Source organism: Zophobas morio, unplaced genomic scaffold (assembly GCF_036711695.1).
Source record: "Zophobas morio isolate AGI-343-1 ecotype UQ-CSIRO unplaced genomic scaffold, CSIRO_AGI_Zmor_V1 ptg000030l, whole genome shotgun sequence".
Taxonomy (NCBI): Eukaryota; Metazoa; Arthropoda; class Insecta; order Coleoptera; family Tenebrionidae; genus Zophobas; species Zophobas morio.
The window spans coordinates 10,309,131-10,335,223 of NW_026972135.1; the positions used below are offsets into that span (position 1 = coordinate 10,309,131).

General features: G+C 37.7%; 2 protein-coding genes and 1 long non-coding RNA gene across 5 annotated transcripts; 1 reads left to right on the forward strand and 2 right to left on the reverse strand.

The window, feature by feature from the left end:
- Nucleotides 1-33: 33 nt before the first annotated feature.
- On the reverse strand, nt 34-12,946 carry LOC135138913 (uncharacterized). 2 transcript variants are annotated; one of them, XM_064068946.1, is made up of 7 exons: nt 12,737-12,946; nt 12,457-12,687; nt 10,654-11,485; nt 9,211-9,377; nt 8,094-8,285; nt 279-400; nt 34-219 (listed from the first exon to the last, which is right to left on the reverse strand). In XM_064068946.1, exons 1-4 carry the CDS (start codon nt 12,805-12,807, stop codon nt 9,324-9,326), a joined length of 1,188 nt encoding a protein of 395 aa, XP_063925016.1. In that variant the 5' UTR covers nt 12,808-12,946; the 3' UTR covers nt 34-219; nt 279-400; nt 8,094-8,285; nt 9,211-9,323. The 2 variants fall into 2 exon arrangements, with proteins under 2 accessions (XP_063925016.1, XP_063925015.1); XM_064068945.1 differs by having other exon boundaries at nt 9,211-10,070; nt 12,737-12,945.
- Nucleotides 2,914-3,351, forward strand: LOC135138255 (uncharacterized). Its single transcript, XR_010282017.1, has 2 exons — nt 2,914-2,944; nt 3,003-3,351. It is a non-coding gene; the product is annotated as an uncharacterized LOC135138255 (long non-coding RNA).
- Nucleotides 12,947-24,248: 11,302 nt separating the features above from the next.
- On the reverse strand, nt 24,249-25,429 carry LOC135138729 (uncharacterized). 2 transcript variants are annotated; one of them, XM_064068715.1, is made up of 5 exons: nt 25,243-25,429; nt 24,983-25,167; nt 24,877-24,923; nt 24,598-24,792; nt 24,249-24,519 (listed from the first exon to the last, which is right to left on the reverse strand). In XM_064068715.1, the coding sequence occupies exons 4-5, from the start codon at nt 24,698-24,700 to the stop codon at nt 24,320-24,322; spliced, it is 303 nt and encodes a 100-aa protein (XP_063924785.1). In that variant the 5' UTR covers nt 24,701-24,792; nt 24,877-24,923; nt 24,983-25,167; nt 25,243-25,429; the 3' UTR covers nt 24,249-24,319. The 2 variants fall into 2 exon arrangements, with proteins under 2 accessions (XP_063924785.1, XP_063924784.1); XM_064068714.1 differs by having other exon boundaries at nt 24,598-24,810.
- Between the last annotated feature and the right edge of the window lie 664 nt (nt 25,430-26,093).

Below are 26,093 nucleotides of genomic sequence, written 5' to 3' on the forward strand. Positions count from 1 at the left end.
GTTTTGATTACTTATGTAAAATAAAACACAAACTTCACATTATACATATATTCACAATTCATATTTAGTGACAAGTTTGCAATCAAAATTACAATCGTTTGTTATTTAAGACATTTGTATTGTCACACTAGTCAAAATCAGATACTGATTTTCTCATGTTGTCCCGTTTCTTTAAACCTATGGTTGACAAGGGGGCGATTCCATCAATTACGTTGAAATCTATAAATTAGGTTTTGTGTAATTAATTACTCCTTCATATTATTTTTATTGGTTCTCACCTTTGTAATACCACCAGGAAAAGAACAAAGTAGGTGTAGTGTAGATGATTTAGTACATAACCTACGTACATCTTACTTCATGGTTATACAATGCCTACGACAGGAACTAGATGTTTCATAACCTTAAACACAACTTATAATTAATATTATTATCTTATTTGGTGTTATAACAATGGCATAAGGACCATACCTTAAGGTTCATTAAATTTAAACTGATCCGTGTTATCAAACATAAATCCAAAAAAAAAACGGAACAAAGAACGTCGCCTTTAGAGATTCATCATTTTAAGTTCAACATGGTGAGTCATCAGAATCTAACAACGGACTGTCGGTCAGTAGCGTAACATGCACACTTCAAAAGGGGGATGGTTTTAAAATTCATTTGTTTTTTTACTTCCCGAGCGTAAGCAAAGGAAGTATTGTAATCGAGTCCGTCGGCCGACTCTCTACTTTTAAGTTTTCTCGATCTTTCATGACCCCTAGAAGACGAAGAAATAGGTCTCCCATTTCCGTCTGTCTGTCCGTCTGTCCGTCCGTCTGTCCGTCTGTCCGTCTGTCCGTCTGTCCGTCTGTTGTCACGGATTTTTATTAGACAGATAATCTCCGAAAGTACTCGACCGATTGTTGTGAAATTTTGTACTTATATTAAGAATATCATGTAGATGGTAAAACGCTAACCAAAATTTGTCGAATCATCCCCACCACTAAAGCGATGACGTCACTTCAAAATTGTACATAGTAAATGGGTTTTCAATTGTATAAAATAACATAGTCCTACACATGTAGTTTACAACTCTGAATCGACTTTTCACCCGAAACGTCCAGATTTTTGGAAAAAAAATCAAAATTATAAAACAACATTTTGAAATTTAATTTTTAATCTGCTAACCAGAATGCTTTGAAATGTTGCAGATGTTTTAAGGCTATAAAGAGCATCATAAATCTTTAGTCAAAAAATATTTGCTTATCCCCTCCAAAAACTTGATGACGTCAGCTCAAAAGTTTGTGGAATAAATCATATCTAAAATGTACAAAATATGATGAGTCTGTACTTGTGAACTATCACTCCATTAATATTTTTTGGATTTGCATATACAGGGTGACTCAAAAAAATTAATGAATGCGTAAATATATTTTATTGATTTAATCAGGAACTACAAAACCGAATGCTCTGAAATCTTGCAGATGTTTTAAGGTCATAAAGAGCATAATAAATGTTTAGTCAAAATATATTTGCTTATCCCCTCCAAAAACTTGATGACGTCAGCTCGAAAGTTTGCCGAATAAATCATATCTAAAATGTACAAAATATGATGAGCCTGTACTTGTCATTTATCACTCCATTCATATTTTTTGGATTTGCATATACAGAGTGACTCAAAAAAATTAATGAATGCGTAAATTTATTTTATTGATTTAATCAGGAACTACAAAACCGAATGCTTTGAAATCTTGCAGATGTTTTAAGGTTATAAAGAGCATAATAAATTTTTAGTCAAAATATATTTGGTTATCTTCTACAAAAAACTGATGACGTCAGCTCAAAAGTTTTCCGAATAAATCGTATCTAAAATGTACAAAATATGATGAGTCTGTACTTGTGATTTATCATTCCATTCATATTTTTGGATTTGCATATGCAGGGTGACTCAAAAAAATTAATGAAGGCGTGAATTTATTTTATCGATTTAATCAGGAATTACAAAACCGAATGCTTTGATCTTGGGAATATTTTAAAGTTATTATAAGCATGGTAAACTTTTGTTCAAAATGTATTTGTTCGTCCCTCCTAAAAAAATTGATGACGTCACCCTTAAATTTTGCTGAATAAATCCTATCTAAAATGCAAAAAATATGATGAGTTTGTACTTGTGATTTATCATTCCATTCATATTTTTTAGATTTTCTTAAGAGGTGGTTCAAAAAAATTAATGAAGTCAATTTATTTTATTGATTAAATTAAAGGCAACACTTATTATTAGTATTACACCCCAACCAACCCAATTTGGTAGACACAAAATTTGTTAAAGGAAAAACTCGGTTGAAACATAAGGGTAGCACGCTTATTTACATCGACTTTAACATTACAGACCTGCATTTGTTTTATGCGTTCACTTGATTCCGCGAATGTGAAATAGACATGTTTATAATCAACCAATTGTGAATTTCACCGTCAAGAATTAAAATAAAACCCAATGTTTTATATAATAAGCGGAAGTCGAAGCAATAAAACCGACGGTCGTTTTGTTTACAGTTTCTGTGTTTGGCTCTCACGTATGCTGTTACGCCTGTCATCTTAAATTAACAATGTTTATACATACACGATTTTCAGTTGTCTCTGATACGTAGGTATACGTGAGTAAATTGTTTCGTTATTTAATTGATTATTACAAATCAATATTCAAACGACCCAATTCATTTTCCCGAAAATTTGAGAATATAATAATTTTATTCTTAGTATTACACTACATCTATCCCAACTGATATACGTGTCCTTGCAAAAATGTTGATGACGTCATCGCAATTTTTTTTTAAATTCCCACTACAAAAATGTAATGAGAAAAAAAACACAATAGGCATGCAGTCGTCAAGTTTCCGACAGCGAGGGAAGTACTGTCTAAACTCTTTAGACCAATTTTTTTAATCGCAAACAATAACAAACTTAAGTGAACTGGTCAATATGCTACCACGATAATCTGAACAGGTGCCCTTACGCTAGAAAAGTTAAACGATGACGGATGCCTCTGAAGGTGCGTGCGCCCATCCCTAAAATTTGAAAGTGGACTGGCCCGACTGATTTTGTGCAGTTTTACAACTGTGTCGATCTTAGATTGCAAGATGTCTACTAACCAAGATGACTCATGCTGACGCAACGAAGAGGACGCCATGGGAATCAGCTAATGCAAGCTAAAAGCGCCCATAAAGTCGAAACATTTACGTCTCAAACTTGGGTAAATCTCTCGGTTTTACGATTAAAAAGAAATCCTACGCGGGGCAAAATTAGAGCTTGTGTAAGAAAGGTTTGTGACTGATATTTACGTTATTACTAATTTTGAGAATTGACGATGATATTTTGTGTTTAAAAAATTTTATCGCATTTACGAGCACTGATAAAAATATCCCAGACGCAAACAAAAAGGGACACGCTGGAGGAAGAAGCTTTTGCTAAATTGAAGGAAAGTTTGGTCACGAGACCGACGCTAGCGCTATTCGATCCACAACAACGTACAGAGGTGCACACGGACGCCAGCGCGCTGGGGTAGGCAGGAATTTTACTGCAATATCAGGCCGACGAGCGCCTGCATCCTGTGGCATATTTCAGCAGGCAAACGACCGAGGCCGAGGGAAAATATCACTTATATGAGTTGGAGACTCTGGTAGTGGTCGAAAGTCTGAAGAAGTTCCGATCATATTTGCTAGGCTTGAGTTTCACGGTTGTAACGGACTGTAACGCGCTGAAAGCCACCAGCACAAAGAAACAGATCATTCCCCGGATTGCGAGGTGGTGGCTCCAACTGCAGGAGTTCACTTTCGATGTGCAGTACAGGCCTGGAAACCGGATGAAGCATACTGATGCACTCAGCAGAAATCCGGTGGAAGGGAAGAAATCGGAGAGCGTACTCCACATTGAAAAGGCGGATTGGGTGTTGTCGGGCCAACTGACGGATGAGAAAGTTCGGCGCATCCACCAAATTTTGACTAAGCCTCCAGAAACCGACGAGGAGAAAGACATATACAAAAACTATGCATTAAGAGACGGACGAGTATATCGCATAACCGCGAGAGGAATCCAGTGGGTTGTTCCCACGATGATTTCGGTCACTTTGCGGTCGAAAAGACACTGTACCGCATATCAAAGCATTATTGGTTTCCCAGGATGCGAAAGTACGTGGAGCAATACATTTCGTGTTGTATACCATGCTTATACAATAAACGTACGTCCGGGAAGAAAGAGGGTTTTCTACATCCAATAAAGAAAACAGCGGAACCACTAAACACCGTCCACATCGACCATTTTGGTCCGTTCCCAAGGTCCCGAAAGGGAAATGTGTATATTCTTGCTGGAATTGACGTTTTCACTAAATTTGTATTTCTCCGTGCAGTGAGACCAACAAAAACTAAAATTGTTGTAGATTATTTCAAAGATATTTTCGCTACTTACGGAGTACCGAAAGTAGTCATTTCAGATCAAGGTACCGCATTCACATCGAGTCAGTTCCGCGCATTTTGTGAGCAAAACCAGATTAGACACGTTAAAAACGCCGTCGCGACGCCACGCGCAAATGGACAAGTTGAGCGCCTCAATCGAACGATCTTAGCGTCATTGCTCACATCCACGTTAGAGGAAGATCGCTGGGATGAGCAAGTTAGATCCGTTCAATTTGCCATTAATAATGTGGTAAATAAATCCACGGGCAAAACAGCAAGCCAGCTTTTGTTGGGGTATTCGCCTCGTAACACTACCGACATGACGCTTCGCGATGAAGTTTCGCAAATATCGTCGATCTTGACTGATCTTGTTACATCCAGACAAGAGGCTGCGGCAAAGATTGCGCAAAGCCAAGAACAACAGAAACAAAATTTCGGTAAGCGACGAAAAAAGGGTAGAAAATATAAAGAAGGTGACCTCGTACTAATCGCGAAGAACGTAACAACGACCGGGACGAGTCGGAAATTAATTCCACCCTACAGCGGACCCACGGTGGTGAAATCGATCCTGCCAAACGACCGATATGTGGTGCAGTATATGAATAAATCACACCGGACCAGAAATAAGGCCGTCTACGACAGAGTCATCGCTGTCGATCGAATGAGACCCTGGTGCCCACTTAGAGGCGTTTCCGACGCCACCGATAGCGAGAGTGGCGAGGACGGGGTAGTTTTATCCGATGGCGATCAACACTCAAATTAAATACCACAACGGCAACTCGGGGCGAGTTGTTCGCAGGATGGCCGAGTTGTAAGAAATTAACGTTATTACAAATTTGGGAATTGACGATGATATTTTGTGTTTAAAGAATTTTATCGCATTTACGACCGCTGATAAAAATATCCCAGACGCAAAAAAAGGGGCATAATGTCCGTTCACACTAATAATCTGACTGCAAGGGTGCGACGTTATACTTGCATATCGAATCCGCTATTTAGGGCGATAGCCACTTGACGGGTCCATTAGTGAACCCTGATGAGTGATTTGGCCCAGCTGGGTGGCTCAATGTTTTATCAGGATGTTTACCAAAAAGGTCCGGGAGAACAGTTTTCAGTTTTAAGCCGGACGCGAACTGGTGAAGACATTTGTGATTTTTACCTTTCTGTAAGAGATTTGGCTAAAAAATTTGGAACTACTAAATCAACAGTGCATAGAATTAAGAGCAAACATTCTATAAAGTCCTTTAAAAAAACAAAAGTCCCTAACAGAAATTGCAAGCAAGAAACCGTCGCCAAGTCAAGAGCGAGAAAACTTTATTCACTGATGACGTCAAAAAATTATTGTTTCATTTTAGACGATGAAACATATTGTAAGATGGATTTTAAATCGCTACTCGGTCATCACTACTATTCCGGTAAAGACAGGAAATCTATCAGCGATGAGTTTAAAGTAATAAAAACTCAAAAATTCGCTAAAAAAGTACTCGTGTGGCAAGCCATTTCTTCGTGTGGCAAACGCAGTGTGCCTTATTTTTCAACAGGATCAATAAATGGGGAAATTTACCTAAAGGAGTGCCTTCAAAAACGATTGTTGCCTTTTTTAAGACTTCATAATAAGCCCGTGCTATTTTGGCCCGACTTGGCAACTTGTCATTATGCCAGAAATGTTACAGATTGGCTAAAAAGAAGACAAATTGAATTTATCGAAAAAAATGAGAATCCTCCCAATTGTCCCCATTTGCGCCCCATTGAAAGATACTGGTCCAGAATGAAGCAGAAATTATTAAAACATAAAAAAAATGCTAAATCAGTTTCTGATTTTAAACGAAAGTGGAAAGAAACATCAAAACTCTTAAGTGATGATGATGTACAACACTTAATGGAGAGAGTGAAAAGAAAAGTGCGTAATTTCTGGATGAATCGTAGTTAATGTTAATATGTTGATTGTTACATGTTCTTTAGTTATTTTTGAACACAACTAGCCAATAAAATTTTTAGAATCTCTTTTCTTAAAAATTTGGCGCAAAATTAATACGCGACAATTTTCTCTGGGACAAGCCTTATGAAGAAAAAAAGGCAAAATGTACCCCGCCCACCCGCCCTATCTCAATTCTGACGATTTTTTTTATTCGTCGTGAGCCAAGAAGGCGAAGTTTAACTGCAAAATCCTTATTGTTCTACGAGAAATTAAAAACATGTTTTTGAGTATCGTGTTGTTCAAAGAATACTATGTATATTAAGAAAAAAATAAAGCCTAAGATTAGGGTCCCACCCATACCTGCCCTGATCTATATTTATATGTTGGCTTTGTTTCTTAATAATACATAGTATTCTTTGAACAACCCGATACTCAAAAATATGTTTTTAATATCTTGTAAAGATATAAGTATTTTGCAGTTAAACTCCGCCCCTTGGTGTACGGCGAATAAAAAGAAATCACAATTGAGATAGGGCGCGTGAGCGGGCTTACATTTTGCTTTTTTAAAATATACCATTTTAAACATCTTTTAAGTTTCTTGTTGTGAAAAGATGACTAGACATATTAAGAGAAAAAGCCAAAATGTAGCCCCGCCCACCCGCCCTATCTCAATTGTGATGATTTTTTTATTCGTCGTGACTCAAGAGGGTGGAGCTTAATTGCACAATCCATATTTCTCTACAAGAAATAAAACAGTGAGTATCGTGTAGTTCAAAGAATACTAAGTATATTAAGAAAAAAACAAGCCAAAAATTAACCCCCTCCCCGCGCGCGCAATTGTGATGCATTTTTCATTCGTTGTCAGACCGAGGGGCGGAGCCTAACTGCAAAAGCGATACTTTCCTACAAAAATTTCCTATTTTAAACATGTTTTACCTTTCTTGTTGTAAAAAGAAGACTACACATATTAAGAAAAAAGGGCAAAATGTAAGCCTCTGAAGTTATAATACCTAACCTGTTTTTATTTTCATACTTCATTATCTCGATTAAAATTTGATTTTCGTGGAATTAGTGCTGTCAACCAGAAAAATGTCCCCTCTACTTCAGGGGATTTTCCTTCAAGTTGGCAGCACTGCACACTACCGCAATGAAAACCCAACTTTCAACGGCAACGTCAACGGATGATATAAACGACGCATTCGCTGCGTACTTATCTTGCAACGGCAACGTCAACGGCGAACAGCAACAAGTTTATAAATCGACTTAAATGCGCCAAGTCTTATAAAAGCGGAAGCAAAATTCAGTCGGGTCCTCGACCGACTCCACCTTGAATCACTGCCCAAACTTCGGCTGAATTTTGAAGAAAACCGGACTCGCAAAAGTTCGAAAATTGTTAGCGATTTTTGTGCGACTATAAATGGAATACTAACGAAAACGGATATGCTTCTTTGAAAGTTAGGTATATTTTTCTACTTGCTTTTGCAATTTGTGGAAATCTTGTTCGGTTAGTTCCGTAGGTACAGTTTGAGTGAATCCGAAGAAAAATAATTATGTCATTGTTTGTCACAAATTCTTCTCGTTAATACTGGGTTATACTAGCTGTACAGTGGTAGATGGCACTAAATTATCTCTAATCGAAAAACGCCATGAACCTTCACATAAAATCTCATCAACTCTCCATACCAATTCATTTACTCCTAAACGGTTCCACTACAGACGAGACCATGCGCCGAATAGATTATATTTACCTTAAAAATTTTCCAATAAAAATGATCCATAATGAATTTTGCAAATGCAAAATATCACACGAGGAATAAAATTACATCAGAACTAGGGTTCAAATTAATTTTAAATTTTTATAATCTGTTAAATATTTGTAGCTCATCACGTCGTCATCACGTTAATTGCTCCAATTTCTTTAAGCTAAATGGGGTGGAGGTCTGAAACATAGAAAAGCAAAATTAGTAACTTTAAGTGCGCTCAGCATTCCCTTAGTAAATTTACTTATGAAAATATGTTTCCGCAGATCTGATAACTTTACCTGGGTATGGTTTTTCGATCAAAAGTTTGAATTTTGGTTTTAAAATTTTAATGATTTTTCAATACTTCAGAATAGTTATTTATGTATTAAGGGCATAATCAGGGAGATTGTGGCACGAGGGAATGTTTAAAGCCCGACGAAGGAGGGCTTTTAATTTCCCGAGTGCCACAATCGACAATTATGCACGTGGTACATACAACGTTTTATTCTATTTTAGTTTCTAAACTATTTTTAACGAAATATTGAGTATTTTCGGCAAGACTGTGTGAATTGTGCCGATGCGAATTTTAATACATAGCTGGCTATTATTTTGATGTTGTTATGGATACCACGTTGATTATTTGATAATTCGTTTTTCAAAATGTAAATTAAAGAAGCGAAAAACGTTTATTCAAACGAAAGTTTAGAAGAATTTGAAGTCGGTCAGGTAATGATTTGATAAAATATTATTTTTCCAACTTAAGAAAAATGTTGAATATCGAAGCGTGTTTGAATAATTAATTGATTAGTGTAAATGAACAATCAATTGTTGCTTAGCAATTTTTGACAGATTTGTGCTAAAAAGGCCAATTTAAGCCCGCATTTGGGTGCTTATAAATAAGATTATGGTTCTAAAATAGAATAAAATTACATATTACATAACTCAAAACGGGTAATAAGGAGTATTATAGAAGTTACGTGGTCACTGTTTATTAAAACAACATTACTCTTTAACCAGTATCATTCTCAAAAATATAAAACTCGAAAACAGATTTTTAAAAATAAAAACAAAAAATTAAAGAATTTATGAAATCATTCACATTTCGGAGGTATCAACCCCTTACCGTAAATGATTGTTATTATTATTCCAATCTAGTAGTGTTACCAAGAATGGTCTTTCAGCTAAGTTCTTTGATTCAGACTCCAAGCTGGCTGGCATGTGGGCCTTCGGATAACATCACTGCTCGTGCTGAAGAGTTGGTTCTTGATGGTGTCCACTCGATAGGTCGATCTGTAACACTCATTCCCAATGTGTATTAGCAAAAGCCTCGATTATTATTATTATTAAATAAATAAATAAATGATTTATTGTCCAACAGATACATGTATCCAATAATAGCACAAAAAATAACCTAGGCTACACAATTGTTAACACTGGGAGATAATTACTGGCATTGATTCTTGTGCGTTTTCTGGAATTTTCCCTTGTAAATAGGAGACAATCGACTCTCCGAGACATTTGTGACGGGTCCGGTGTACGAATAAACAATTTCCTACCCGGTGTGGTGAAATTTGGTGCGGCGTTCGGACTGCCATTGTGACTTAAGTGACAAAAGGACGCCAACTGGATTAACCCTATCCCAGATCGGTGGCTTATAGTGTAAGATAGGTTTGTACTTAACATGTGTTTCTCTTCATATTTTGTTATATTTGGGATGTAAAAGCATGCAGTTAAGAGTTTCATGCTAATTTGGGGCACGTAAAAATATATATTTCCCCGAAACTGGGAACTGGCCTATGTCCTTTCAAACGTCTACTAACGGCTGGCGATGCAGGGGTGCAGGTGGCCCGGCGACTTACACTTGAGCGAAACGAATCTGGGATTATCGCAGTCGCAGGCAAAAACAGAACCCACATGTGTGACCCAAAAATTAGACGTAATTGGGGTTGATTGGTTGGCTGTGTTTCTTTCGAGAGGGTGTAACTAAAAAGGCCTGGATAAAGATTTCAGTTTTAAAACGGACGCGTACAGATTAAAGGCTCCCACAGACCAACGCGGTACCGCGGGAGCGGGAGCGGTAGCGGGAGCGGTAGCGGGACAAACTTACATTGCGGGATATGACAACATTCAAACAAAAGCGATTTCCCGCGTTGGCTAAAGCGGGACGGCAGCGATAGATTTTGTTGACGCTGCATGCAGCATTTTTCCCGCTGCCGCTTTGTTCCCGCCACTTTAGTAAGTGATACAATGCCGTCGAGTACAGAGCAACTTATCGAAAGTGTTAAGAAATATCCAATTCTGTATGACTTGGGTAATTCTGAGTATAAAAATATTAGAAAGCGCGATAAAATTTGGGACGAAATAGGCGTCGAATTGGATGAAAGTGGTAAGTACAACTAAATAATTTCTTAAAATAACTAGGTTTGATTCTTTTATATGATATAATCTTACAGTTAGGCTATTGAGTTACATATTACCTACATTCAGTAGATAGTGTTTAGCAAAAGACATGTACATTAAGCATCAGTTAATTATTATTAAAAAATGTGACAAATTTTTCACGTACTTCAAATGATATGGTTGAGGCTCTTCTCGGATCATTTCCAAGATTTGTAAAAGCTTCTATGTTATCTTCTGGTGGCTCTAAAAACTCAAAATATTGATCATCGGAGTTTGTTAAAATTAGATAATTATGTAAAAGACATGCTGTTTTTACAATAGTTACTGTGGTGCCTACTGAGGTTTCTAAAGGCCTGTAAAAAATTCTCCATTTCTGAGCCAAAATACCGAAAGCATTCTCTACTACTCTCCTTGCTCGACAAAGCCGAGTATTATATTTTTCTTTACGAATATTTGATCGGGATTGTCTGTAGGGAAACGGCCTCATTAAATATGGTCTCAAAGCGAATGCTTCGTCACCTATAAAGACATGAGGACACGGTTCAGTTTGACCTGGCAAGTTTTTGTCTTGTGGAAAATTCATTTGTCCTAGTTCACATTTCATTCCCATGTTAGATGCTTCAAAAATGCCACTATCACTATTTTTTCCAAAACCTCCAATGTCAACACATAAAAATTTATAATCAGGCCCAACAATGGCCATCAGTACAATAGAAAATTTTTTTAGATAACAAAAATAATTTGATCCGCTCTTTTGTGGACACTTGATGGTTACATGTTTTCCATCTATACTGCCAATGCAGTTTGGAAATTGCCAACGTGTTTCAAATCCTTCTGCTGCTTTTTTCCACGTTTCTTCATTTGGTTCTGGCATAGCTATATTTTGCAATCTCTGACAAATTGCTTCACATACCTCCCTAACTATTTGACCAACAGTTGAGAATCCAACACGGTAACTGTGACCAATTGTGTAATATGTGTCACCAGTGGCAAGGAATCTGAAATACATAAAAAATTGTTTTAGGGGAGGACGTAAAGAAGAAATGGAAAAATTTAAGAGATTCCTATGCAAAATATCTAAAATCGAAGAAGACAAGGACAGGTCAGAGCGCAAAGAAAAATTACAAAAACTGGCAGTGGGCTCCTTTCATGGAACATTTCAAACCATTTTTGGCTTTTGCGAACACTGACACAAACGTCTCAGAACCTGTTGACGTGGGTGAAAATACGGAACAACTTACTAACAACACAACTGTATCAGAATCGGATTACTCACAAACTGTTGAAACAGAAGATACTGATATCGAAGATACTACCAGTGACCGTACTCATATCAAGAATACTACTATTCCAAAACCATCTCAAGCATCTCAGGAAAGGGTAGTAGCGTCTACATCTTCAAGTAACCAATCAGCACGTCAGAAAAGACGAAGTAGTGTTAAAGCAGAGGAGAGATCCGGTTCTGCCGTCGATACAGTGATAGCCTATCTTGAAGAAAAACGTAAGAAAAAAATATCACCCACTGATATGATCTTTATGGGGTATTCAGAAACTATTCAAACATTTTCCCCACGCAGACAAGCGTACGTCAAGATGAAAATCGCAGAAATCATGACAGAACAAGAATGTCAGCATCTAGAAGAAGTAATGGGCAATAATCACCACAAAAGTAGACCTTCCTCTGCTGCCACTAGTTACACAAGTTCTTCACTGCTAACACCTTTGGATGCTGGTTCATCAGATAACGAATACAACAATAGACCTGGGACTAGTACCAGTAACTATAGTGATATGGGGGCACCTCCACTACAATACCCGCAATACAATAATTATTCTACTTCATCGGCTGCTTCGTTCGTGCAGTCTTTATTCCACAGTAAATAAATACTTAACTGTTATTTAAGAAGAGTTTTTGTATTTTTACGTTTTGTTAAAACATGCATAATAAAGTATTTACTACTTTTCCTACCTTAATGTGATTGCAAAACGTTCTTCTGGACTAATCGCCTCTCGATAATTTGTATCACTTTTACGAATATCGGCTCGAATAAAATTTAGTATAGCATCAAAACAATCACTTGTCATCCTGAAGTATATGTAAAATCGTTTTGGGTCTGCTCTAAGTTGCGGCATTAAAGTGTGAAATTCCCCGAAAATTTCCCGGTCCAAATTAATGTCATGGATCCATTTTCGCTTCTTCCTGTGGCACCTTTTATTTTTATTAATAACAAACAGAAGCTAACACAAACCTCTTATTATGTTCTTCATCTTCTGCGACGGCAAGTAATAAAAGATCTTCTTCATCTGATGAGAAATTCATTATTTGTGTATGTTTTCGTCGGAAATCAAAAAATACTGCCGCTACCGCAACTGAACTAATATGTTCTGGTGTGAATAGGTACAATTTTCCCGCTTCCCGCGCTACCGCTCCCGCTCCCACTACCGCTCCCGCTCCCGCGGTACCGCGTTGGTCTGTGGGAGCCTTAAGACGACTTTAACAGTTCCGTGTTACGGTTGATCAAAAAGTGTTGAGGTGAGTGTTATCACTGAGTTATCGGTTCTTGAGGGTGTGGTGATGTGAGCGAGATTTCACAAGGGTGTAATCCGTACTGCTAATCATCATAAAATCTAATTGGATAATCTGCAATAATTCACATTTGACATGATTATTGATACAGAAGTGGTACCAAGTCAGTTTCCCTTGGTGTCCTTGCACTCTTTGGTACTAGACCTGGGTACCTGGGACAGTAGCTGGAGCGGGGACGTCGTGCGCCTTCATTTCCCTTCGCCCCATTGCATGACTCAGTATTGTACCCTATTGTCGGTAGCGAGAGCAAGTACTACGTGCGCCTTCATTTCCCTTAGTACTCCTCGCACATTCTGAACCGGACAATTGCGACCGTTGTGATTTCCAACCATTAGGACAGAGCTCATTGATAAAATAATTGTTAATTAAAGCAGTCATATTCATGATAAAGTAGTACCGAACTTGTTGATTGATTATTATAAGTCAAAATGACGCATCCCCAATTACATTTTACAAGTTGCGTAATTGTTGTTATGACCGATTCACCTCGACACCAGCCCTCCTGACCAGGCGATAGCCGTAATTAATCAGACATCAACACTGACGATTTAAAATTGAGTTTATGATTTATGTTATATCAAAATCTGACGTTTGATATTGGATAAATGTCAAAGAAATAATAGCCTTCCAAAATTTTCTTTCTTCGTTTTTTTCCTACACGTATCTCATCAGTTACGCACATTGGGTAGTCATTTAGTAACTCTACTAATTGGTCGACGACTACTGAATTCTCAACTCCGAGTTGACGAGTTTCTATTTTGTTTATATTGCATACTTGAAGGAACTGTAATTTATGTCTTGATTTGATGTAGGAAATGTCCGATAATTCGGTAAAATTTTTACCCATTAACACATCAGTTCTCTGAATACATTTGTCTACAACCAATAATTAAAGATTCTTTATGATACCATCGAGAATTCCGTAGACATACGACAGAAACGTAAAAAGGGAGGCAACGAAAAGTTTGAGGCAAAGTTGCTGAAACTCTTGGATACATCAGCACCAAATTTACCACTGCCTTTCAACGAAGACCGCGCCTTTTTTGACTCTTTGCTTCCTACTTTGCCCAATTTTAATGAAGACCAAAAATTGGAATTTCGTATGGAAGTGTTGCATATTTATCTTGTTCAATTCATCGTATTGTCATTTCAAGATTAACATGTTGTACTTATTATAATTAGCTATGTTATTAGGTTAGGAAATTAATTACATATTCACATAACGATGTTCATACCGTAATTAATTTAGGTTGATTGATCCTGCGCCAATGCGGGCCGGGATGTTCGGTCCAGTCAGGTAAACCGAAGGAGAAGGGGTGCAGCAGACTGCACCCTCTCGCCCACCACATCCACTTGTAAATAAATGTAAATATTTTGTAGATTCGAAAAAAAGTCAGCAGAAAGGTTCGTGTCTCACGGAAGCTGTATTTATAGTTTCATCATTTGGTCGTCTATTGTGACTAACATCATTGTGGTCACCCATTTGTGACCGCTGGTCTTTCGAGAACACAAATTTCCGTTAGGTCAACCATTTATGACCTAACAACAATCACAATAAAAAAAGGTTTCATTTCCCAATGCTCAGTGATTTATATAAATTTGCGCAAGTCAATAGGGCCACTTTTTCACTCTGTAAAGCCTTACTCACTTTTTTAAAGTTTTCTAAAATATCGTTCCAAATCATTAACATTAGAGCAAGTTCTACTTCATGCATCTTGTTGCACAGACTTTCAGCTTGCCTTTTTGAGTCTCCCTTTTGCATGATGTCTTCAGCTATATTGTCTAAAGTATTTATCTTATGCAATAAACGACATAAATTTGGAATTAAATTATTTAAACTTTGTCTTGATTTAGAAGTTTATTCTGGTCAAGAAAAGAGTGATGCTGCACCCAACCAAAGCACTCCAATTGCAATTAATATACAAAGTTGCAGGGGAACTCAGAGTCAACTGCAAAACATTTGAGATCAAGGTTAACAAGGTTGACAAATTTGCTAGCATTCTGGGTGGTCGAACGACAATTAATTATGGGAAATGCATTTTTATAAAGACTTGCCGGCGTTTCCGGCGATAAAATTGCGAGAAATGGATTTTTTTGTTGCATCTTTATCACTGATCTAACGCTTGAAAATCATATAAAAACGACCTAAATAGGAATTAAAAAGTAATTCCGATACAGTCTCGTGAACGGTACATTGCTTCCTAGTGTGATCGTGATACCCAACTTTCGGCTGTCAGCCTAGTGGCAAGTGCATCTCCAATTCGACCTTCTTCAGAGAGTAGCGTAGAGTAGTGACCTAATTATGCGATTCTACCCTTGCGAAGGCTCTCACCGGTAATGCGAGATTGACTCAACACGCCGTATAGAATCAGCTTTTTCCGGCTTGACTTGGGCCCTCCGTGCCGAACTGCTAAGGTTTGTGCACCCGGCTTCTGCCCAACTGTCTATCTTATCACCGCCCTTAATTTAACGAACAGACAGTTCTTCCTCATCAAAGCACGTGTACCTCCCTCAGGCTCTCCCATATGAGCGCCTGGAATAAACGAGAGTGCAACCCGCTGATATTCCGGACACTCTCAACCCTGTTACCACCATCAGTCGCAACCCCCAACAACCCTCCGTTAATTATTTTACGCTAGTTTAATGTTCATGAATAATATTCCTCAATGTTCTTTAATTAACGTCAAAATATACTTTTAGTATAAAGATTTCGCCCCTTATAGTTTGATACACAATTATTTCGTAATCTTAACCAGATGTCAGGATTCACCGCCCTGTTCTCAACATATGTTAGCGTAAAGTGCGCAGTTTATGTTCCTACTATAATAATCTTATCACTCCTTGCTTTGCTTAAGTATGTAAAACACTTCGATAAACTGTTAGCTCGTCAACCTGTGTGGATATGCGAAAGAGACCAAACTGAAAATTTAAATTATGCTGCTTTGGGGTTTTTAATGACCACCAACTACTTGGACAATATTCTAACGTATAAATGTTTCATTTATAAATTATTGAGTGAGAATCGCTGGCAGAATCTTGGAGATATATTCTATCCTGTTGAGAATATCCGGAAAATTTACCGAAGGATCGACGAGTGCGTGGATGAATTATGTGTCGGGCTGCGTATTTGGCAAACCATAAATCGCTCAGTACTTTCTATGAGTCTTTAACAATAACAAATTACGATTCTTTCGCATTTCAACCTTCTCGAAGGAGAAGCCAATCCTGAAATACCATTAGGATGGACGGAGGGACTTGATTCAACAAAATGGCCCTCGATTAAGTTAGATGATTATAAGAAAACTTTACATGTAATTTCTGGTAACCATGAATAAAATACACAGAAATGGGTTATATGTAGTTTGATTTACCCCCAAACATAAAAAAGGGCATCATATCCACTCATATTATGAAAGACCACGGGTATAACACAAATATCTTTATAATTTAAATTACAACTTTGATGGGCAACGTCTCTATATATTCCAGTTAACTCTTTCAGGTACAGTGGGCGAAGAATTAAACCGCTTTTTTTTTAACCCATTAGGTACGATGGTACACAAATTGTACCACACTGTAGTGGCCTACTTCGTATTTAAATTTTGAAGAAAAGCGCGCCCAACCTACGACGGCGACGAAGACGCTGTGTAAGGAAGGAGGGAGGGGAGAGGGTGGCGTGGACGGAGCGAAGAGCCGGTGGCGACAGTTAGTTCTTTAACACCCAGCAGAGACGAGGTTGTATTACAATTTTGTACAGAGCGCTTTCTGTGTGTTTTTCATTGTTTCAGTTTTATCAATTGTTTTTTTTTACCCCATTGTCACCTGGACTTTTCCCCCTTGTCGTTGGAGCCGCCAACCACCGCTGCCGTCTTCCGTGGGGCTGAGAATCGCTTCTTCACTCGCGGAGGGAGGAACGTTTGGGGCGGTAAGAACGCTGGGCGTTTGGTCGAATTGGACAGGTATGTGCTTATTTTAATTATCTTCCTTTGGATGCAAGCTAGTGCTCTTGAGTGCATGGTTCTTTAGTTGAACATTGTTGCGAGATTATTCTAACGCGAATCTCCGTTTCTCTATGTACCCGGTGCGAACCACCCAGAATGCCGTTTTGGTGTGGAAATCGCCCAGCTACGGCCCGGGGCCCGCTGTAGAAGATCTCCAGACGTTCGTCGCAACGTAATCGTCGTCTTCTTAGTTTTGTTTTCAGTATCAGTAAATCGTTGTCGCAGGGCTTTTCAGGGGATTCATTAGTTAGGATGCAGTTAAAATTCATTAATTTTATATCTAAGGTTTTTGGATGGTTTTTCCCCAGTTGTCATTTTTTTTTTAAATTTTCATGTTCGGACAATTTCAAATCAAAATTCCATCGTTAAGAGAGAGAGAGCGAGGGCGGGGGCGAGCGTGTAGGTGGCCCACTCGAGATTATCAATGTTTAGGCTAGACGACTTTAATGGGCGCTAGTCTGGAAAATCCACGCTCCCAGAGCATTTTTGTGTTAGTCGGCAGAGAAATGTCGATTGACCTAAATAATTATTACTCAAATTAGTAACGGAAAGCTGGACCACTGTTTTATGTTATGACTTATGTGTTACCATGTGAATTCTATATTTACCATTTTGAAAAACACACATTCAAAGCGCAATGTGTACCAAACGTTATATTTTATTGTGTTGTTTTTGACATGTTTTTATGTATTTTTGTCGACTTTATTTTATGTGCAGTTTTCCGTTTCATTCACATTTTAATGAATTAATTCTCGATTGGGTAAAAGTCTTTAATAAATGGGGCGTACTTAAACTTTGTTGCAATATTCACAGTTCTAGTTTTGGGTTTAATAGTTCTTCAAGTTTCAAAGATATTAAATTAAAAATTTGTCTAATCAAAAAAAAAAAATGTTCGGGGTTGTTTGGCGCGAGCGGGGAACGACCCAAATTCAAATTGATGATTTTTCTTTCATTCGTATGACTGTTTTCTCGCAATACCGAATGCCGCCAACACGGGATATGCGGAGGGTGTCTTGCTGGTAAAGGAAACTTTAGTGGTGGGAGTCAGTGTCGTGTGTCCCGCGGTGGATGGAGTAAAGTTACGGGATAATACTTGCCGCCGTTGCCTCGGGCGCCGGCGAACACAGGATGGAGATAGTGTGACGTTTGAGGTGGCACCGTGGCTTGGTTGTACGTAGCTGGTTAGAGCGAAAGGACAGTTAAAAAGACAAGGTCTAGAACCGCTAGCGCTACACACCCCCTGTTTCTAAATTTATTGCATTAAATTATATTTTTGTTATCTGCTGACTGAAAAGAAAGAATTTCTAACACGCCACACTGACAGCTGTGGCATTGCCATCCAATTACTTTAGCTAGAGTTTTCGCGAACTTTTTTTTTTCATTGTATGTCACTGCTAGGCTTTTGAAAATATTATAACTAAATTTATAATTGTTTTCATAAAAGACGGATAGGTTTTGCAGCTGGGAAAATATACTCTTCAAGTTTATTTCACAGCTTTTGTCCTCTCTCTTAAGAGGAACTAATTTTCAGCCAATCGTTTTGTTATATGTGTAAACGTAATTATTTCATTTCAGTTCAAATCTCTTTTTACCAAAATTGAATAAAAGATGTTCCTTTTGAGCGCTGACTTTGACTTCCTACACTCTTCCCGCTCCGCATTGCGCTAATTTGTATCCGAACGCATTCCGCCATTTAAACACAACGTAAGGGTCCCCATTTTGTTGACGATCACAGTTCATGGCCACTTTTCGAATTTTTCGCGGGTTTTCAAATTTTGTGCGCATGTCCCCGATCTTGGCAGAATGTTTGGTTTATTACAGAAATTTTGGTGCCGTGACCAGGATACAATGTAGGCGCAATGCAGTGGAGGAGTGTAACTTATTTTGCCTGAATACTTGTTTGTATTGTTTTACAGGTGGTGCTTGTGTAGTAGTGAAAGCAGAGACCATGGTTGGCAAAAAGAGACTAGTTAACGCCAATGGTTGCTGGAGTGTGAAGAAGCCGAAGGCCACACCTTTGGTAGCCACTGCCAAATGGAGGTCTGGTAAGCGGAGGCCGGTCGCCGAACGACCATCCATCTCTCGCCGAAGGAACCGGTTCACCGTGAACCCAGAGAGAGCGGCACCAGAGAACCAGCAGCAAGCCGTGGCCCGCCCGGAGCAGACGGACTGGAAACACGTTGCGCTGGAACTCCTGGAAAGGCACCGCCAACCAGAGGACGCCCTTCCACTGACAACGACCATCCCACTGCCACGTCCTTTTTTCTCCGATGATTCCTGGGACAACCCCACGAAATTCCTGGAGGATTTCGAGGCCTTCTACCAGAAGAGTCGGACAAGGAACTCAGACAAATTGATGGACGTTTCTCTGTGTCTCAAACGAGACGTCCACGAGTGGTTTGTCGCCAACAAAGCAAGTTGGGAGACCTACGACGAGTTTAGGGAGCACTTCCTGAACAAATTCTGGCCCCCTGAACGACGACGAGACCTCTACAAAGAGATCACATCCCAATCTTTCGACCCCCGCCGAGGTTCCCGCATGGTGAACTTCTTCTTGAGGCGATTCAACGTCATGCGTTCTTTGATGCTGCCGCAATCTGAAGAGGACATTGTTTCCGATTTAATGCGACTCTTTGCAGAGGAAGTCTGGGCGGGATGGGGCACATTCCCGAAGAGTGAGAGAACTTTCCAGAAGGCACAAGATTTCCTGTCCCACCTGGAGTCCCGAAAGGTCCGCGACAGAGCCCGACCAAAGCGTACTCAGGTATCACAGGTATACGACCGTTATATCGAATGTACTTCTATTCCCTCCGATATTGATTCAGATAACGATAGTGATGCGGAAGAAGAAATCGATGAAGTTATAGCTGACAATAATGAATATGTGTTGTCTGCTACAGATGATGGAGATGATAATTGGAATGCAGAGGATTTAATTCCCCTATCTCGGTTTGCTAATTCAACAAATTTAACATACATTTCTTGAGGGAAAAATTTAACCAATATTCAACCACCACCTCCACTTACTGAACCTTGCGGTCTACCACAATTTATTCTTGATGTGGCTGAACCAACACCATTTGATTTTTTTAATTTATTAGTAACTGACGATATTCTTGGTCACCTCGTATTTCAAACTAATTTATACGCAGAACAAGAGTTCCAATCTACCGGAAAGACATGTAAAAAAACTGATATAAATGAAATGAAAACATTTTTGGGAATTAATCTTCTGATGGGCATCAAAAAATATTCGAGTTATAGAGATCACTGGAATACATTACCAGATCTTCAGTAAACTAATACCATTGCACAGGTTTGGTTGGATTCCATCCCACCTTCATTTAAATGATAATTCTGTAATGCCAAGGCGAGATACTGACGATTTTGATAAGCTGTACAAAGTACGGCCATTTTTGGAGTCTCTAAAGATTAATTTTAAGAAATGTCTGCACCTTCATCAAAATGTAGCTGTCGACGAAGGCATGATTAAGTTCAAAGGGAGAAGTTCTATTAAACAGTATATGCCTAAAAAGCCAGTGAAGAGGGGCTACAAGGTTTGGATGTTAGCGGACCAAACAGGCTATTGTTGGAATTTTGAAATTTACACAGGTAAAACTGGAAACGATGTGAAAAAAAATTTAGGTGCTCGCGTAATTAAATCATTATGCTCTGAAATTACAAACAAAAATCATAACCTGTTTTTTCACAATTATTTACATTCAAGTGTGACAAAGAGTTACGTCGTGGAGATCATCAATGGTTTACTAGTAACACGAATTTAGCTGTAGTGAAATGGCGAGATAAAACATCAGTGCATTTACTGTCTAATTATCATAATCCTGAAGTTAGTACTGAAGTCAAAAGAAAAGAAAAAGATGGACGCTTCGTACAAGTTCCCTGTCCTGGAATGTTGACAGATTACAATAAAAACATGAATTTTGTAGACAAATTTGACCAAATGCGTACTTGCTATGGTATTAATCGAAAAAGTCACAAATGGTGGCACCAGTGGCGGCTGGTGGGAGTGGGCAAGGTGGGCAGTGCCCAACATAATTTTTTCGAGGTTTTACAATTAATAAAATATGAATTTCCCAAATTTTATACAAAATAAATCCAATAACAAATCCTTGCAATTATGTTCCTTAAAATTCCTACGTTCAACATGCTCGTTATACTCCTTATTTTCGGATAAAAGTGATCTTCGGGCTAGCCCGAGACGCCTGAATTAATCTGTACGCATCTACCATACCGAGATTAGTCTGAAAAATAGAGAACACCACATGGTCGCAGGCTCTGTTGCGTTGGCTGGCGTGGAGTAGGGATACACCACGAGTGACCAAGCTCGGGCTTGCCCAGAGCTCACATATAAAGCATATAAATAATACGAGTACATACTACACACTGGATTAGGGCTTCGCTGAAAAATGTAGTTGCTATAATGAGAATTTAAAAATGGAATTGAAAATTATAGGTACATAATTTCTTTCAAGTAATCAGTAATATCATTTTTTTAATAAATTCAATTTGTTTTATAGTGTAAATGATACGGACAAAACACGAACTAAAACAATTTTCATTACGGCTAATCGTCATAGTGAAAAATTTTTACACATCTTGGCTGAAAAAAAAAACCGATTTGTGTCAGATTCGTATTTTATCTGCTATTTCGAATGTCGTAACATTGTATTCGGTAATGCACACAACCACCGCTGGTAAGGCTGACGGGTTGACGATACAGGCTGGGCTTGCCCAATCGGATAGTTTCGTAGTTGCCTCGTGTCACATCGTGAACCGTTAAATATTACTCCTACAAAATTGTTTAGTGTTCTGAGGGGTTGTGGTGATTTAATTTAATTGTTTTGTAGTGCAATAATCGTAACATAAAAATCATGGCAAATGGTAACAATTTGACAAGCTGTAACAGCAGTATTCTGTCATCGTCATCGCCTTCAACATCAAGTACAGGTATTAGTTTAAATACAAACATCCGGGAGGTGGTCAACAATAATGATGATGTCGTAAATTTCTTATTGGAGACTAAATTTAGCAGACTAAATTATGATGATAAACTTTTTATAGTAAAATTGAAACCACGTCCACAAATGAAAAATTTAATAATGAAAAATAAAGGCAGCAGAGGTAACAGAGGGTTTAATAATAATAATTGGTACGATAAGTATAACTGGCTCACGGGAAGCGAAAAGCGAAACAAACTTTACTGCTGGAGTTGTCTTTTATTTTCTGAGACTAAGCAAAGTCCTTGGACTAGTGGCTACGACGACTTAAAACACTTATCCGAATCGTTGCAAAAACATGGAAACTCAGAACAACATACTCATGCGTCTTTAAAATTTAAATTGTTTGGAAAAAATAATATTCAAGATTCAATAGATTCAGCCCATGTTCAAAGTATTTTAAAGCATAATGAACTGGTTAAAGAAAATAGAGAAATAATAACGAGGCTGATTGATATGATCATTTATTTAGCAACCCAAGAACAAGCATTCCGCGGCCACAATGAATCAAGAGATTCTTTAAATCAAGGAAATTTTAGGGAATTAGCGTCACTGCTTTCCAAATATGATAATAAATTTAAGGTATTTTTGGATGAATCTTCGGTATTCACTGGGCTTTCAAAAACTATTCAAAACGAGTTAATTGAAAGTATTAATAAAGTAATTAGTGAGATTATAGAGAACGAAATTAAAATGAGCCCCTTTTTTTCGTGGCAAGTTGATGAGACCACTGATATTAATTGCCGATCTCAAGTATCTGTAATTTTTCGTTATGTAAAAGAGGGTAAAGCTGTTGAACGCTTTATGGGATTTTTTGACGCTAGTGAAGGTAGAACCGCTGCCGATTTATTTAATTTGTTAACAGAAAATTTTAGTAAATACGATATCACTAATAAGCTGATCGGTCAAACTTATGATGGTGCTTCCGTAATGTCTGGTGAATTGAATGGGTTACAATCAAGGGTTAAGCAGATAGCTCCTCAAGCTCTGTTCACGCACTGTTACGCTCATAGGTTAAATCTCATATTACAAGACGCATCAACATCTATTAAAGAATGTCGAATTTTTTTTGCAAACATAAAAGGATTTCCCACATATTTTTCTAAATCAACAAAAAGGACTAATATTTTAGATCAAATGTGTACTAGGAGAATACCTAGCGGATCCGACACCAGATGGAACTTTAAATCACGTTTGATAAATGTTATAATTGAAGAAAGGGATAAACTTGTACTTGTTTTTGACAAAATTATTGATTCCGAAGATTTTGTAAGGCCCGGTTTTACAATGCAAGCTTAAGCGAGGTTCAAAGATAAGCCTTGGTTCAACTGCAGTTGTCCGTTTTACAATACATGGTTCAATGTTAAACCGCGCTCAAACGAAGGCTCAGCTGAGCGCTGATGTCAGGGTGGTTTAAGCTTCGCTCAACTGTCCATAACCTCAAATGTCTGTGCTTTATCGTTTTGGTGGTGTGACAGCATTATAATTGAAGATGGAAAATTTATTAGGAGTATTAACTGACGATGAAGACGTTTTAGAAATGATAAACATATTAGAACCGGCACATATGCGACGACCAAAAGTTTTTCAGTTGAGAGAAAATCACTTTGAAAAGTGAAATGCTGGGGAATTTTTGAAACGATTTCGTTTTTCCAAGACTGGCGTACGGTTTATTTTGCAACAAATACAGGAGCAAATTACATCGCGAACAGAAAGAAATCATGCAGTATCACTGGAGCAAATGCTACTTGTGACTTCACGTTTCCTTGCCACTGGATCTTTTCTGCAAGTTGCTGGTGACTTTATAGGGATTAGTAAAGCAACAGCTTCTCAAATAATTAATGTTTTGGGGTGTGGAAAAGACGCTTTCCAGCATTGGCTTTTGGAATTCGTTTAAAAATGTGTAAATTAGAGGCAGTGGTTGTGGCAACAGCAGTTTTACACAACATTGCAATTATTTTAAATGAAGAAGAACCGCCAATGGACGCAGAAGAAGAAGCAGCAGTGAATTTTGTGAACGATGTTCTAATTGAAAACATTGGAGAATATAGTGGCAATTATAATCAGAACAATTTTGTACGGAACCAGTTCATCAGAGAATATTTTACTCATTTGCTTTTTTTGATTTCGTTTTTAGTTGCAGTAAATAATAAAATGTAATGTAATTATTTATTTAAGTTTTATTATTTAAAATATTAAATTTTTGGGCAATTAATATTTCAATCTTCATTTGGTGTTCTGCTTTATTACTTCTAATTCAAGTGCAGCTTTGTCTCTCATAATTTGCATTTCTAGTTCATGTTTCTCTTTCATGGCTTTTAATTTAAACTCTTGCTCCTTTTGGATGTATTCCTTTCGACTTAGTTCGACAAGTTCTTTGGCAGCGGCACATTGCTCTAAATTATCACTTGTCTGGTTTCCTTTACCTATACAAACAATACATTAATAAAGTTTTAAGACAAGTGTCAAACATTTTTTAATATAAATATATATACATATAATACCTCTACGATATGGCGTGAGTGCTGAAAATTTTTTTTGCTTCAAGATTTTGGGGGAGTATTTAGCCCAATTCCCAGTTTGACCATTTTCTACAAAAATAACCATATTTGATTATTATTAATGTTTACCACTTTCTTTATTGGGACCACTTATTTTATCCATAACAGGCACTTCTCTCGAAATTGCTCCGGTTTGATCTTTTGGCATAAAACAATCTGAAATAAAGAAAAAATAGTAAAAAATTTCTGAATAAAGTGTATGTAAGGATAAAAAGTATTTACCATCATTTTCGTCATCAGACAGATTATACCGCTGTTACTTTGGAATGCTGAAAAGCATCAACATTTTAATTTTACAATACATATTATTCATAAAAATACTTATTACAGGTTGTTTCGGAATCGCCATCAAATTCGCTGCTATGCCCCATTGGTTTGGCCCCGAGAATTTCTTTTACAGCCACATCAACATCGGTGGCCTCAATACTTTGTTGTGACCCTCTCCCAGTACCACCGACATAGGAGCAAGTTTTCTTCGGATTTTGTAAAATTCGGAGCACGTGTATTACTCATCTGAAACGAAATGTTAAAAACCATCATAATCATCTACTATTAACGAGCAAATGTTACATATACACATATACGTACCCCAGTAACGCAAAAAACTAATTACTTTGCAGAATTTGTCACAAATAATTTATAATAATGTGACATGATGACATAGATGACAACAACAACACACTTCCAACGTGCTCCCAACGTGGTCTCAACTGTCAGATTCTCGGGTGCGCGCTACCAACCTAAGGAAATTTGTGGTTCAGCTGAACCGGACGATAGCGGTGTTTGTAAAACAGACGCATGAATTGAACCTCAGTTCAGTTGAACTCAAGTTCAGTTGAACTCGTGTTGAACCGGACATTTGTAAAACCGGGCCTAAGAGACGGCGATGCGATTAGAGAGGCGATAGGCTTTAAAAAAATCCTGAAAAATTTTAATTTTTTAATATTGCTTCATATTTTCAGTCTCATATTTGAACAAACAGAATTCATTTTCGATATAATTCAGTCCAAATCGACAGACATATCATACTGTAAGAAAAGAATAGAAAATTTGCAGCAAACATTAAATAATTTCAGATCAAATGACAATTATTTTAATAAAATATATAATACAGTTTCCAATATTACTGAGCCACCAAATTTATCTAAGAAACGTAAGTCGAACTATGATGGAATTGATGATCCTAAAACGTATTTCAAACGCGTATTTAATGAAATTCTTGACATAATAACTACTCAAATAGAAGTTAGATTTAGAGATATGGCAACTTTAGATTTTCTAGATTTATTGAATAAAGACAAATTTATGTCATACAGACAAACGTTTCCCCAAAATTTAGTTAATTCCTTACTTAAGAATTATAAAAATATGTTCACCCAAGCTAAGTTGCAAAGTCAGTTGCGCGTGTGGTATTCAGATATAGACCTACTTGGAGATTC

Excerpts from the sequence above, each read along its gene's own strand:
- LOC135138913 (XM_064068945.1), bottom strand. The coding sequence starts at position 12,807 with ATGAATTTCTCATCAGATGAAGAAGATCTTTTATTACTTGCCGTCGCA. Across the intron at positions 12,688-12,736 it reads GATGAAGAACATAATAAGAG|GAAGAAGCGAAAATGGATCC; the intron begins GTTTGTGTTAGC and ends AAGGTGCCACAG. Across the intron at positions 11,486-12,456 it reads CGTTTTGCAATCACATTAAG|ATTCCTTGCCACTGGTGACA; the intron begins GTAGGAAAAGTA and ends TATGTATTTCAG.
- LOC135138729 (XM_064068715.1), bottom strand. The coding sequence starts at position 24,700 with ATGGTTATTTTTGTAGAAAATGGTCAAACTGGGAATTGGGCTAAATAC. Across the intron at positions 24,520-24,597 it reads ACTCACGCCATATCGTAGAG|GTAAAGGAAACCAGACAAGT; the intron begins GTATTATATGTA and ends TTGTTTGTATAG.